Source organism: Chenopodium quinoa, unplaced genomic scaffold, assembly GCF_001683475.1.
Source record: "Chenopodium quinoa cultivar QQ74 unplaced genomic scaffold, ASM168347v1, whole genome shotgun sequence".
Classification (NCBI taxonomy): domain Eukaryota; kingdom Viridiplantae; phylum Streptophyta; class Magnoliopsida; order Caryophyllales; family Amaranthaceae; genus Chenopodium; species Chenopodium quinoa.
In genome coordinates, this window is record NW_018745454.1 from 205,309 (window position 1) to 220,968 (window position 15,660).

The 15,660-nt window shown below is 36.4% G+C and overlaps 1 protein-coding gene and 2 long non-coding RNA genes across 7 annotated transcripts; 1 reads left to right on the forward strand and 2 right to left on the reverse strand.

Moving 5' to 3' along the window:
- Nucleotides 1-83: 83 nt before the first annotated feature.
- Nucleotides 84-3,784, reverse strand: LOC110713952. Of its 5 annotated transcripts, XR_002510091.1 has the most exons (8): nucleotides 3,491-3,777; nucleotides 3,139-3,222; nucleotides 2,758-2,826; nucleotides 2,567-2,661; nucleotides 2,295-2,369; nucleotides 2,051-2,186; nucleotides 1,125-1,269; nucleotides 84-365 (listed from the first exon to the last, which is right to left on the reverse strand). It is a non-coding gene; the product is annotated as an uncharacterized LOC110713952 (long non-coding RNA). The 5 variants fall into 5 exon arrangements; XR_002510089.1 differs by having other exon boundaries at nucleotides 2,758-3,222; nucleotides 3,491-3,784; XR_002510092.1 differs by lacking the exon at nucleotides 3,139-3,222 and having other exon boundaries at nucleotides 3,491-3,773.
- Nucleotides 3,785-6,139: 2,355 nt separating this feature from the next.
- LOC110714457 lies at nucleotides 6,140-7,151 on the reverse strand. The gene is made up of 2 exons (XR_002510116.1): nucleotides 6,776-7,151; nucleotides 6,140-6,367 (listed from the first exon to the last, which is right to left on the reverse strand). It is a non-coding gene; the product is annotated as an uncharacterized LOC110714457 (long non-coding RNA).
- Nucleotides 7,152-7,289: 138 nt separating this feature from the next.
- Nucleotides 7,290-15,314, forward strand: LOC110714061 (nuclear pore complex protein NUP62-like). The gene is made up of 9 exons (XM_021892525.1): nucleotides 7,290-9,025; nucleotides 9,931-10,027; nucleotides 10,483-10,567; nucleotides 10,725-10,847; nucleotides 11,535-11,612; nucleotides 13,240-13,343; nucleotides 13,841-13,928; nucleotides 14,020-14,118; nucleotides 14,740-15,314. The coding sequence occupies exons 1-9, from the start codon at nucleotides 7,663-7,665 to the stop codon at nucleotides 14,827-14,829; spliced, it is 2,127 nt and encodes a 708-aa protein (XP_021748217.1). The 5' UTR covers nucleotides 7,290-7,662; the 3' UTR covers nucleotides 14,830-15,314.
- The last annotated feature ends 346 nt before the right edge of the window (nucleotides 15,315-15,660 follow it).

The window sequence follows — 15,660 nt, forward strand, 5'->3', positions numbered from 1 at the left end:
GGTCAAAACCGGTGGCAATAATGGCCAAAAAAAATAATTTTTTTTTTTTTTGCATTTTTTTTTTGCATTTTTTTCACTTAAAATGATATATAAACACTTACATATATATTAACTTACATTGTTTTTCATAAAAAAGCTGTAAAATTACAATATTCCTCGAAAAACAAAGTGGCATGAACGACATGATTTTTTAGGCAAATTCTCAATCAGCATTAAGCCCGTTATCAGGTTGTCCAGTACCTTCTTCACTGTGAGCCCTTACAGTAGTATTTGGTGAATTCTTTGCTTGGATATTTGCCACTTCCTCCAACTTCATCATCCTCATCCCAAAGCAACTGATCTAATTCTGGCCAGACTAATTCTTCCTGAAATTGACAGACTTCAGTATATTTTCACCAAATTACAAGTTCATTATTACGGAAGAAGTAAAATTCCAGACAATACAATCAATCAATCAATCAACTTATAGCATTTTGAACAAGAACCTACACAAATCAGAGTAAACAAATCATAAATCAGATAAACAAATCAAACCAGTATTTGGAATAAACAATTTACAACAGCCTCGGTAGGGCAGAGCAGAAGTGACAGTAGCTCTAGCAGAGCATATAGTGCAGCATCTCAGTCGGCAGGACCAAGTTGCTACGCTGATTTTCAGAAATGTAGCACAGGACAAGTGCCAAGAGTCTCTCCGGCAGGACCAGGCCACATGCACAGGCCACTTCCAGCCAACTTAGAACAAAGGAAAACTCAAAGATTGGTTTTGTACATATGTTCACTAGATCTTCACCAAAAAAATAATAAAGAGGGGGAGGGGGGCTATATGTACTCAGTGAAGTCCCCTTAATAAATTTTGCAAAGAGAGATACCAGTTGTCACAAGCAACATGAGAAAGAAAGAACTGCACTCAGAATTCACAATATATGCACATGCCTCAGGAATTAAAAATGTATGGTAACTCAGAAACTTATAGTCTGATTTATGTGAGGAGTCCAAGTAACATTCTATGTTCATTTGATGACTAGACACCTGATCAAATTTAGTGTATACTTATACATTCTATAGAACTACTGCTCTGATCAAATTTAGTGTATACATTCTATAGAATCTTTCATGATACTTACGCTGGGTGAACACCAATAAGAGCTACAACCATCATCGTACAGTTATAAGCAGCTTTTGATTGCAAGTTGTCAAAAGGGGAGCTTCACCATCTTTTAATTTCTCAATAGGGGCCCGATTATCAGCATAGATATGTGATGCAACTACCTGAGAGAATTATAAAATGTAAATAATAAGTCATGATATGCAAAATGGAGCTTTTCTAATTGTACATTGAAAATGGGCTTATATAACATAGAATAAAGAAAAAAATCGAAGTCATATATTAAGTTTGCCTCATATTTACATATACACATTCTCTCATGTAAATAGACTAGCAAAGATTTTCTTTGTTTCCACTAAATACATTACATAAAAAATGCAGAGAGCCATGCCCAAAGATTATCTTCTGTTTCTATGCAAATGAATAAATGAATGTCTATTATTTCTAGTCATATTAAAAATAGACTACAAAACACTAGTCCTTTGTATCAACACCTGGAAATGTCATTTAAATTCAGCAAACCTACTGCTAGACTCAGTTATAACCAACATTCAAAATCTGAGTACTTTACTTCAATTAATGCATTAATATGCAGATATAGCATTTCCCAACTGATCATTCCTACTAATATATTATCCATATATGATAGATCTTGGTGTTTCTAATACAAAGATTCATCAAAGATTGCATAAATATCATCTATCTCATTAAAATTTTGCACTAAACATATCCTTGCTTAAACAAATACTATGAAAAACTATCAAGAGTCTTTCACTTAACTGATCTCATATCCTTCATCATAAGTGATTCAGAAATCCGACAGCGTGAGTATTGAGTATGATCACACTGTACAAGGAGACCACCAAACGACAACTATGCTAGCTAAATCCAATATAATCATAATGTTTTGACATATTCAAATTAAAGCAGAAAGGACTGCCTTACCCACTGATGCGAGGGGATCATTGAGCCTTTGACTTTGACGCTATGCTTCCATTTCTTGGCTCTACAACCAGTGTGCTTTTCCCATTCACTTAATGACTACTTCCTTGTCCCACATTTACCACACTTACACACAACCCTAAAAAGAAGAGCACAGATAATCAAATTAATAGCAGATTGTTTGCAAAATGTAAAAAAAGAATTTAAAAGAGCATAATATATAATTTTTGTAACCTTTAGAACTTACAAGTGAAGGCTTGGGATATATGATGCCTCCATACCATTGCACGCAACAGTTACCTCATCGGATGGCACAGGTTGTCTGTATCATACAATAGTAACTCTTACTAAATTGTTTGAGCTCAAAATCGGTTGTATAAATGCCAGAAACAACAATAATAGTAATAATAATAAAAGTATTTGCTGTAAATCTATAATAAATTATCCATAACAATATTAATAATGATGATAACAATGAAAGTAAAGCAACAGTAACAACAAACAGAAGTAAACACGTACTTTGGGTTGACTTCAGGTAGAGCTACAGAGTATGATGGCTCAAATGCAAACTTTGGCTTGCAATCAGGGCAGTAATATTCCGCATCTTCCAAATCCTTAGATAGAAACAGAATGTACAAATAAATCCTCTAAAAACAGTCTTTACAAGCACCAGGTCTTGTCAATAAAACAAAAACAAAGAGTGAACCAACCTTGAGATTTTTGCCACAGATTTCAGCACACTCAGCATGCTCCCAAACATCACAGCCATCACAGCAAACCTATGCGAGAAACAATTACTATACACACAAAATATTGACAAATCTCACGAGCAAAAAGCAGTACTTCAAAATTAAATTGTTCGACCAAAATTGAGTTCCTACATACCTATTTCTTAAGAATTAAGTGATTTATAGACAAAACCAAAATTCAACATTGATCACAAATATAAATCAAATCTTAACATAACAAACCTACGTGAATATACATATCAAAGACAAAATCGATAAGCCCCATATCAAGTTCAATTTTTTCTGTAATTAGGGTCAGATTATCACGAAAATGCAGAAAAATTATCAAGAGACATCCTTTACCTCATCATCATCAAACTCATCACCATACCCAACCTTCACATGGCCACAATACCCGGGTTAAATCCCGTACCCAAGTTCGCTCCACTACACATTAGTAATTTGAAAGCTCAAAAACACAGATCTATATGATTTCAAGAAATCTGACAATGAAATGTTGTCAAAATTCAGTAATTGTGGTGCTGCATGTAATTAAGAAAGGAACAATTTCTATGGAGTAATATAGAATTAAAATCGAAAATCAGAAAACCCTTGGTTTCCGAAAACATGAAATTGTAAATTTGAGAAAAATAAAAACTCAAAAATCACGAAATAAAGAAATTAATTAAAGAGAAAAGAAGAAAAAATCACGAACCTTAAGGGAAAATCATTTCGCGAGGGGGAAACGACGAGAGGTGGGTTTGTATCAGCTCCTTGCGCCACTGCCGCCGTTGCTAGGACCGACCGACTGACGCACCGTGAACAAGAACAGAGGGAAGCGGGAGGAATGGACGGCGGCACGGTGGAGAGAGGAAAGAGAGAGAGAAGAGGGAGATCTAGTTGAGGAGTGAGGAGAGAGAACACGAGATGGAGGAAAGAGAGAGAGAACGCGCAAAGTGAAAGAAAATATAGGGGCGATTTTTTTTTTAATTATATTGCCACCGATTTGAACCGGTGGCCTTTAAAACATATGTCAACGGTTCGGTTTAAACCGGTGGCAATTAAAAAAAGCCTAATCCCACCCATTTTTTCCCCACCGATTTTTAAAAATCGGTGGGTATGACTCGGTGCCTTTTTGTATTTTTCTACTAGGTTTCAAGATCGAAGTCAATATCTTTTTACCGCACAATCACTAAATCAAAGTCGCTCAACTAAAGTTTTGGACATTGCATAGCTACACAAACATCCAACACATTTAATGATTACATGCGAATAATTTTAATAAAACTACGCATTCGATATAAGTTATTAAACAATTTAACTATATATACATTTTGATAGGTTTATATCTTTCATATTAACAAAAATTTACAAATGTTATTATCATATTTTGAAAAAAAAAATAGACTTTGGAGTTTTGTATAAGATAGATAAAGGATAAGTTAATTCCCGTCATATATGCATTGAGTTTTGGGTTTTCTATCCGATTCACCCTTTGGGCTAATCCAGATTTGAGGATCAGTTCTAGGTTATTAGGTTCCACTCCCCTTCCGATTGTTGTTGCAGGAGAGCATACAGGTCCTCCCTACCAAGTGTAGTCACAATCACCATTACACCAACAACCAATTGGTGTAGTGGTGATTGGGACTACACTTGGTATGAAGGACACGTGTTATAAAATATTATATTATATATGTATACTTTTTTATATTATAAAAAATATTATATTATATACACATACTATTGTAGTTAAAAGTATTATTCTGTATAAAACAACATAAATTATTGCACATGATTATTGTATATCTAGTATAGTACATGAGCAATGCACGATTTTTAAATCAAAATGTTAGTTTTTCTAAAAAAATTCATAAGTAATTGCATTGTTAATACGAATATTATAATTTAAAACATGAGTAATAGTTATAATACATTTTATATCTATCCCTTTTCCGTAAAATGTCTAATTCAATTTAACTTTTATTGCTCTTGTTTAGATTGGTTATTAGTTCTTTTTTTTTTAATTTTTTTTATGCAAGAAAAACAAAAGGTCATTGTAAAAGACATTGTATAGAAAATGAAAGGCCGATTAAAATTAAATTTATGTTCAAGATTATGTATTTTTTTCCATGACAACATTTCGACTCAGCATTCAGTATTTGTCAAGGAGTACAACAAACAATAAAAGTAATTTTTACACTATTTTGTATCTTTATCAAAAACTTTTGTATAAAAAACTTTTACATTATTTTGGGTAACTTTTATCAATAAAGCTTTTATAATAGGTGCACAATATTTTATTATTGTACATCTGATTTTTTTAAAATGTTTGTATTGATTTCATAATTGACGTCAAACTAAATATTATCGATTTCATTTAATTTTCATAAAAAAAACAATATTAGCCTTTCAAAATACGAAATATTTGTTTCCTTAATTATGCCACTTTAATCATATTGCTTCAAATTAGTTATTATTCTTTAACTTAACTATAAATAAAGATTGAAAAGATTTTATGGATTATTTGTAGTATTGAAAAGTATATATTTATTATAAAAAATTAAATCAATATTTATGTTAAGAAATCATGAAAATCTTATGCATGTATAGAAACTTGCTTTTATTGTTTGAAGTTTAATAAAAATAACTATGCTAAATATGTAAACAGTGACATTTGTCGTCCTCACATTAAAGCGATTGTCTTTTAGTATAATATATAGATAGATAGATTGCTCATGTAAGTATGATACACTTGTTGTATATTATAAGGAGTATTCATAAATAGATTATTTACAATCTCATTAATTTGCGTCCAATGGTCCCAACAAATAATAGACAAATGAATCCTAAACCCTAAACCCAAACCTTAATTGCTAAACCCTAAACCCTAGTTTAAATCATGTTGTCATAATAACAAGAATTCACTTTTCAAAATTTAATAGGCCAAAAAATATTATGACAACCAATTAAAATGAGTAGAACACAAATGGAACACAAAAAGTAAGACATATGATATTTCCCCTTTAAACCTAAACCCAAACCCTGTAATCTTAACCCTTGATGTTGCAATCTCAAAATTAAATACACAATTATACATTACTAAATTAAGGGTTACTTAAATAGAGAATTCTTTAATCTAATTTCCATCCAACAAATATGTAGGGGTGAAAGTTCAGTATTCGGTTTGGATTTTATACCAAACCGAAAATCCAAACCGAATTAATTCAGTTTCAGATTTATGAAACCGAATCCAAACCGAATTTGGATTCAATCCAATCCAATCCAAACCGAAATAATTCGGTTTTGGAAATTGAATCCAAACCGAACCGAATTTTTTTTGGGCCTGTTATTTTGGGCCTAAATATAGTCCAGTCCATAATAAGTTTCTTTTTAAAAAATTCAGTCCATAATAATATAATATGTCTTGAGGCTTGATATTGGCCAAATTTAAGAAATAAACATAATTAAAAAAAAAAATGTTCAGCCATTAAAATTAAGTTACAAACATAAGAAAGGACTTAAAATTTAATAACAGTAAACATGGAAACTTCAAGCCTTCAATTAACTTGGCAGCTCCAAGCTCCTCAACTTCCTGTACAACAACAAAAAAACCAAGAAAAATAACAAATTCAATCAAAAAATTTATTACTATTACATGCAGGTTCCAAATGAACAAATCCATATATATATATATAAAAAGAAATTATAAAAACATAAATATAAAATCAACTACAACATGCAAATCGAGGGGCTAAAAAATCCATAGAAAATCAATCATAATTTCCAATCAACTAGACCCAAATTAATCAACAACACTTCATGATTAATTAGGCCAAATTCAAACAAAGTAGCAACTAGCAAACACAATTTAGCTACATAACCAGATTAATTAATTCAAGTCAATAAATAGCAATTACCCGAAAATATTTAAGGAAATTGGAGAAATTTAATCGAAATTCAAGCAAATTCTAAACATAAGCAAATTAATTCGATCTCTTACCTTTGAGTGCTGTAGTGAGAGTAGAACGGCGGACGAGCGGTGGTAAGGGGCCGTGACAGACTGTTGCGGTTGTGAGGGAGGTGGTGGTGAGTGATGAAATTGACAAGGTGGTGGCGCGTCGCGGATTTGAGGGAGTACGAAGTCTACGAACACCAGATCTAAAGAAAGGAACTAAGATTGGAACAAGGAGACACTGAAACTGAAGGAAAGAATTGAGGTATGGTGGCCGGAGTGAGATATTGTGGTGAGATACGGTGGCCGGAGTGAGGTGATGAGGGAGGAAGTGAGGAAATGAAGGGTTTTGGTGAGGAAGTAGAGGAACTGAGGAATGAAGGTGGGCGAAAATCAGAAAAAATGAAGGAGGATATTAGGGTTTGCTATATATATGTAGGGGAATTGGGCTGGGAATCTATATGGGCTTAAACATTTCGGTTTGGATTTCGGTTTTCGGTTTTTTAGGATCCAAAACCGAATCCAAACCGAAATAATTCGGTTTCAGGTTTTTGGAACCGAATCCAAACCGAAAACCGAATCGAATTTCTAGTTTGGTTCGGTTTGGATCGGTTTTTGGTTTTTATCCAAACTACTTTCACCCCTACAAATATGGGTTTATGAAAACTTGGGACTAATAATCCTTAATCCCATTCCTACATACCAAACACCCTGTAAGCAAGGAATAGCTCAAATGATCAGAGTTTCTTCCTAATTTTAAGCGTTGGGATCAATACTCAACTCCGCCTTTGTGGCTCTTAAAAAAAAAAAAAAAAACCGTCGGAGCACCGCTGTCCAAAGCTCTAAAATCAAAACCCTGAAATTCCCTCCCCCCGCAAAACCCAACTCACATTCTCCAATCTCCATTGAAACAGAAAAAGCTTGAACAACCATCAATGGCGGGATTCACTGGTTTCTCCTTCACCAACACTTCTTCAACCTCTTCCTCTTCTTCTTCCTCTCCTTCCCCATTTTCTCTCTCCCCTTCCCCCTCTCCCTTCGCCGCTAACCCTACCTCATCAGCCGCCCCCTCCCCTTCCCCCTTCAGCGCCTCTTCCACCCCCTCCTTCGCCGGATTCTCCGCCTCCTCCGCCGCCGCCCCATCACTCAGTTTCGGCGCCGCTTCTTCCTCCTCCGCTACCCCTTCATTCGGGTTCGGATCCTCCACTCCCGCATTTGGGGTTGCTTCCTCTGCTACACCTTCCTCCTCCTCCTCCGCCCCATCACTCGCTTTCGGGTCTTCCCCCACTCCTTCATTCGGGTTCGGATCCTCCGCTGCGGCTCCCGCCTTCTCTTTCTCTCCTGCCACCGCTTCAACCACCTCCTCCGCTTCAATACCATCGTCCTTGTTTGCGTCTGCTGCTTCTTCTTCGGCTGCACCGTCGTCTTTCTTTGCGTCTGCTTCTTCCTCTTCTGCTGCACCATCTTCCCTATTTGGGTCAGCTTCTTCTTCCTCTGCTGCTGCGCCATCTTCTCTATTTGGGTCAGCTTCTGCTGCACCATCTTCTCTATTTGGGTCGGCTTCTTCTTCATCTGCTGCTGCACCATCTTCTCTATTTGGGTCTGCTTCTTCTTCATCAGCTGCTACTTCTACAGGTGCATTTTCATTCTTGAAATCGCCTACTCAAACAGCAACAGCAGCACCAACCGCAACCACAACTGCTGCATCGCTTTCTCCAGCGTTTTCCTTTACGCCATCGGCTTCTTCTTCTGCTGCTAGTACCAATACATCATCGTCATTGTTCAATTTCAACAATGCCGCCGCCGCCTCGGCTTCGAAGCCGCTCTTTGGTGCTACTGCCACCCCTACTACTCCTCCATCTGCTGCCACTGCTGCTACTACAACACCTTCTTCTCCCTTTGCTGCTGCAACTACAACACCTGCTGCATCAACTCAACCTGCTGCTGCTGCTGCTACATCAACTGCCCCATCTGCATTCACTGGGTTTTCACTGAATTCATCAGCTCAACCTGCTGCTGCTGCATCAACTGCTTCATCTGCAGTCACTGGGTTTTCACTGAATTCATCAACTGTGGCGACACCAGCAGCTTCGGCTGCGGCTTCTCCAGCAGCAACTGCGTTTACTGGTTTTGGGGTCTCATCCGGGTCTTCTTCCTTGAGCAATGCTACTGCTTCGTTTCCGAGTTTTACTATTCCTGCAACTAAGGCTACTACCCCAGCTTTGTCTTCTCAATCTCAGCCTCAGCAAACTGCTTCTACTATTACTACCAGTACTGCTGCTGCTAGCACTGCTACTGGTGAGCTTTGCTAAATTTTGTGCCATTTAATTGATTGATTTCTGAATTGATGCTAATATGCAGAGAAGTAAGAATTACTCGGATTTCATGATGTTTGGTTTTGTTATTGCTAATGTTGGGGAGTAAAAGGGACTTGTTCTTGTTGCATTTCCATGATATTTCTAATATATAGTACAATGTTGAACTATGGTATAGTTTCCCTGTGTATCCAATCCGACACATGAGATTTTAATCAGATATTATACTGTTATGTTATTTATAGGTAGTACAATTAGGGGGTTTGTTGGAATTGTAAGAAGGAATAAGTAGAGCAAAAAAAAAAAAAAACCAAAAACCAATCAGTTTCTGTTCTGACCAATCTAGGTTGAGCTCGAATCTGAATGAGTCTCTGGAGTTCATGGAAGAAGTGGCTATTACAATTGGTTTTAGCTAGATAATCATTGAAATTCTAATGCCTTGAGAAAGTTTCAAGATCTTGAGAAGAAAGCATCCAAATTTTGCAATCCTTTAAAACGATCTAAATCTCTCTGAGGAACATATGTCGGTAAAAGAAAAATGAAGTAAAGTTGAAGTAGAGAGTAGTCTAGTGTGATATGCTTTGTGTGATGATCTTGCTAGAATATACTAGCTCCGTAGTGTAAAGCAGTGGCTCTTTACTTCAAAGCACACATGATATTTATTTGCTATTGTGATTGCATCCAAAGTGTTAAGAGCCTTTTTCTGTCGAGGGATCTTGGCACTGCTACCTTTTATAATTGTTGTTTTTATAAGTATTTGTTATTTGGGTTATGAACCAACTACATCGTGAAGCTTGTCTCATTCGATGAGAGATTTGTTTTCTATTTTGTTTCCATATTCCATGATCCTTGAGAAATTGTTAAGTGGTCTAATGAGTCTTGTTTTAGGCTTCCTGGCTACATCTTCTGTCTCAGCGGCCATCTCCAGCTCTACAACAACTGCTGTACAAACATCTTCTGTTGTTGCTGTAGCCTCAAGTAGTGGGTTAGTGCCTTTTATTTGTGTAGATCAAAATCAATGATACAGAATTTCCTATAATTGAAGTTTTTATCTCTCTGTTCATTTGGCAATCTTACTCTCTTTGAGTGCCAACAATGATATTTTAAAGGTCTTTCTAGATTGTGGTTAGATTATTGGCTTAATTATTGCAATGAAGCAATATTGGCTACCTTTGTCAATGTGATTAGCATTGTTTAGCACCATCCTGATTTGCAAGTGAAGTTTATTCATTAAGAAATTTCTGCTTCTATCTCTTTTGCTGGTATAGCAATAAATTGATGTATATTGTGGATTCTGAACACTTCTATCTTCCCTTCTCTTTCATTCCACCACGAGAAAATTAAATTTTTCTATGTGCCAATAGACTCATTGTACTGACATCAAAATTTACTTTTGTGGGGTTTTATCTTACATGTGCTCATGTTCTCTCTTTTATGTAGAACTACCTCTGCCGTGAGTACCCCTGTAACATCTGCTCCCATCCCCAAGTTGCCGTCTGAGATCACTGGAAAAACTGTTGAAGAGGTACTTTAATTTTTCTATAACATGGAAACATGCTGACAGCATTTTTTAGTCGCATTTTTTTCTATAATGTTATCTTGTACGAGCTGGACTTCCCCTTGTTATCTGAAAAAAAAATAAAAAATCCATGTGGCTTTTCTATGGACTTTCTGGCTGGAAGATCATCAAGGAGTGGAACTCTGATTTACAAGACCGTACTAGAAAATTCCAGAAGCAGGCTAATGCAGTTGCTGATTGGGACAAAAGAATCTTGCAAAACCGAGATGTACTTCTACGACTTGAGGTATTTTTTTTGAATTTTCTCCTGCCTTTTCTAATTCAGTAATCCCTATGCATTGGTCTGCTCGTCTAATGTTATTTTGGGAGCTTGAATGAGTTAAACCATTGTCTTTTATTTTATGTGTGTACATGGGAATTTTTTGTTTCTTTTGATGATCTAATTGAGCGTGCGTGCGAGCGAGCGAGCGCATATGTGTATCTGTTAATATGATGTGATAATTAATGGGAATGTGGATGGACTTGTTTTGTTTTAAAGAGATCTTAGTAAATAAGAGAAGGATGTAATGAGGTGGAGGGGAGAGTTGGAGAACATGGCATCCTCTTAAGAAAGACATGATGATCTTAATTGGTAAAATCGAGCTTTCTAATCCTTTTTCGAGTGGCGAAAGAGGCTAGTACCTGGAAATCTGGAATATGTCTGGAGCAGAACTCTGTTTCATTGGGCACTATAGATTGGCTCTAGAACCATGGAAGTAAGGCATGCTGGAAGGCAGGAGTGAGCGTGTGACTAGGAGTCCTTTTTAATAAAAAAAAATCAGGATGATCTTATTTCTATCTATAATGGTTTCTCAGAGATATGTATGATGAGTGCATATAGGTTTTTTTTTGTTGAGTTGCTCCGTTGCTTATCTGTACTCTAATCCTGTCTTTTTTTTTTTTTCAATCTTGATGTACTTTCATCACGGATCAGACCGAAGTAGCAAAAGTGGTTGAGACCCAATCCAATTTGGAAAGACAGCTGGAGTTAATCGAGACTCATCAACAAGAGGTAGTTATTTTCAACTTTGTGCTATATATAATTTTGTGACAATGCTCTGGCTCTGCACAGAGTATAATGCAGTGTTAGTAGTTTAAATTGCAGATTTTCTTTGTTTTGGCTAGAATCTCTTGCTTTTCTATCAATTACATTTGATTTTCTATGATGGTGTGCTAGGAATTAGCTCCCAAACAGTAAGTAAGCAAGCTAATTAGATAGGAAAGGATAGCTAAGAGGGATAAGTTGTATTATCAAACTGATTGTTCAACAATACAATGCCTTCTTTCGAGAGGAAGGTGCTCTCCAACAAGTCAATAACAGACTTCTCAACAATATTCAACATGATGATTATTCCTCCTAATGAGGTCTATATATAGAAAGACTCTTCTAACAAACTCTAGCTTATTCCCCAAGTCACTAATAATAGACTATGACTAATATGCCCTTCTCCCAAATATTGATTCCTTACATGGTGTCTTGGAAGTGATAAAGAGCAATGAGTCTGTCTTGTGCTGTCACTCTGTAAGGCAGCATGGTGATTGAAGCATTGGTCTTTGGCGCTTCTCAGTGTCCATTTTTTTTAACACCAATGTATGGACTAGACACAGTTACTATTGGAGAGGGTTTAACTCATAGATATTGATGTCCTTGGAGCTTGGTTTGGTTTTAATTCTCAAGGTTGGCTTCATTGTTTACTGCTGGATTTGATAAGTTCTTAGGTAGGAAATAATTTTGGTCCAAATGTTTTCCTATAATTTTTCTTCATACTAGCCAATTTAACAAGTGTGCCTGAGAATCTGTGATATGTGATTTTCTTAAATAGAATAAGTGTCAACTCTGAATTTCAGCATTTTTCATATGCTTTTCTGCGCACAAGACCTTGATTAAATTACAGTTTAGCTTATGGCTCGCCACGAGCTGAGCCAAACCACACTGTGACATCTGTGTGCTTGGTTTGATAAAACTTTATTATCAATCTTGACTTTCTTGAACTTGTTACAAACTTTAAAATCATGGTCGAGTTTGGCTTTTAAAGAATAATCTAAATTCGAGCCAAACCTGGCACATCAGCAGAAGAGCCATTCTTGAACTTAACTTTAGCTGCAGAATTCTGTTTGTCTCCATCCCCAGTGCAACCCTTCAAACTGCTAAAACAAACTTTTTTTTTTTTGTATCCAATGGTGGCATTCTCTTTATAAAGGGGTGTGGGTGGGATTTGTGCACTTGGGTGTGTGTGTGTGTGTGTGTGGGGGGGTGTCTTTTTAAGTTCACCTGTTAAAGATTCACAGTGAGACGGCTGAGACCTACAGAAAGTTGAGCTTTGGCTCATTAAATTCTGTGTGGCTGATTACAAGTCTGCGGGGAGCCGGGGATGTTATATTATGTACGGATTATAACTATCTGTGAAATGCATACAAAGCTGTACGTATGCATTTTTCCACCGTCAGCTACTGATTTCTCTTATATATATTTCTTTGAAGTGCAAATTTGTGTCAGGGTAAATTTTATTCTCTTTTATTTTTTGAAACTCCACTATTGTGTTGCTTATGGAACTGTATCATATCATTGCCCTAAACTCTAATGACTAAACCCAACTTTGTTTGCTCTTATGTTACTTTGTGTTTTGGACTCTTTCAAGGTTGATAAAGCTTTGGAAAGTATTGAAGAAGAAGCCGAGCGTATCTACAAGGATGAACGAAATTTGCTTCTAGATGGTGAAGCTGCATCCACCAGAGATGCAATGTAAGTACTTGGTGTTATTGGTCCTTTTTGTGTGTCTATTTCATCCTTTCCTAGGTGAAAAATGCCAATTAGAAGTTATCTCAGCTCCTGGGCTCCAGGATTGGCTGGGGTCAGCATTTGCCATCTGATCCCTTTTCAAATCCTACTTACACCTTGCAAGTTGTAATTCAATCGGGGCCTGGCTTGATAGGGAGTGCTGACAAAATTCGATAATATTGTCGGGGTTACTTAATGGCCATAAGGGTTGTGGTTGGAACCATTTGATATAATATGTGTTTTTTCTATTAGAGGTGATGCCCTAAGGATCATTTGCTGGCAGTGACAGATTTCTCCAATAAGTTACAGAGGAGAGTTTGTTGCTTGTCTGCAATTTTGTGTTTGGTACATAAGTTTGGGCATTATTGCGGGCTTAGTCTGTCGATACAAGTGACACACAACCGTCAGATGGCGTCTTTGAAATATACTGAACTTGCCTTTAATACTTGTTGGTGGCGCAGGTATGATCAGGCAGAATCTGTTGAAAGGGAGCTAGAACACATGACAGAGCAAATTAAATCAATTATTCAGTCCCTGAATGCTAGTCAGGTATGGATATGTTCCATTCCATGCCATGTTAGTTTTACTAGTTTCTTACTTTTTTATCCGGAAACTGTATACATTAATTTTTGCTATGTAGGGTGGAGAACTTGATACAACTGAAGGAATGAGTCCATTAGACGTGGTGGTGAGGATCTTGAATAATCAATTGAGTTCTCTGATGTGGATTGATGAAAAGGTTAGTAAATTGTAGCCTCCTTTCTCAGTTTCAATTTATCTGGCAAAGGTTGTTTGGCGGAGGTCATGCTTTAAAATATATACTGTGACATAATTGTTTACGATCTTTGCAGTGACACTGCTGTTTACTAAACCTCAAAATATCTTATATTTCACGTGTAATGAGAATTTTATTTTCCTTTTCTGCCCCCCCCCCCCCCAAAAAAAAAAAAAAAAAAAAAAAGGTTTCTAGCACCAAGTTTTTATGGAAAGTTGGTTTCAGGAATGTTAAGTGTTTTAGCTGCACTTCTACCTAGTGCTATTGATTTACATAATCAGGGCAGAAATGTGAACCTCTACTCCGAGGATATATTTAGGATTTAAGATGATTTGGCTGCTTAGCTTCATAACACTATATGCATACTTTTGCTAGAGATGTACTACATGCTAGATACACAGCGCTCTCCACCCATTCCAAAACTTATGATTGCGCTCCAGAATTAAAAATAGAATAGGAATAATAAGTGGTGGATATGAGTCAAGATACTTTTCTTATTGTGCTTAATTTTGTGCATGCATATTAGCTGTTCATTACATGCAAGTGTGATTATTATTGATTGCTTATATCTTCTCATCATTTTAGGCAGAAGAGTTTTCATTTCGCATCCAGAATCTTGCAAGTGAAGGTTCAGCTGCTGACCGTGAGCTAGTGGCCCCAAGATTGTGGGGTTAAATTTTGGAGTCTTCCTAGATAGGAGCACTTAACTTCTCAAGTTTGGTGTTCTCTTTTACTTACTAATTGCCAGGGGTTTCCCTAGAGAAGCTTGTAAAGCGTTTGCCGTTCAGATCACTGAGACCTGTTCAAGTCATGCATGACAGAGGATTCAATCCAGCCAATTTGTTCTGTTAATTATATAGTCTAATCCAATGTGGAATGAGGTAAATATCGGTTAAAATTGCAAACTTTTCAACCTTGTGCTTAATATTTTGTAATCTCATGTTCTGGACTGAATTGGTACTCAATCAAATGGAGAGTGGTTACCTCATCTTCTAGTTTTGACAATTCTATATTTCTATATATGGTAGGTTGACATTTTTTGATAATTACTCCGTATGTACTCGTATTATGTATGATATCCCTTTTGCTAAGTTCCAGTTAAGTGCTAATGTAACAGTGAAGTTCAAAATGAAAAATAAATTCTCCTCTCTTTTTCCTCATGACTATCACCATCTTTGATGAGTTTATAAGCACTTGAGTTGCTAGAAGTCTATATTCACAGTTTTTACCTCTTCTGAAATCTCTTTTATCTGTCCTCGCACTTGTAACTTGTAATGTATAGTTCTCTATTAATCATCCTTGTAGTAATGCACTGTAGCACGTTGTGATAACCGGGAACACACCAGTTAGTTCGACAGAGCGCATAGAGAAAGGGAGATTGGGGGTGGGGAGGACAACTGTATAAGAAAAAGGATAAAGGGCATGGACTTAGCTAGAGAGATTAGAGAAGAAAGACAATAGGACTATAGGAGGGAGAGTGAAGAATAAGTGATGGTTGTCATCGAC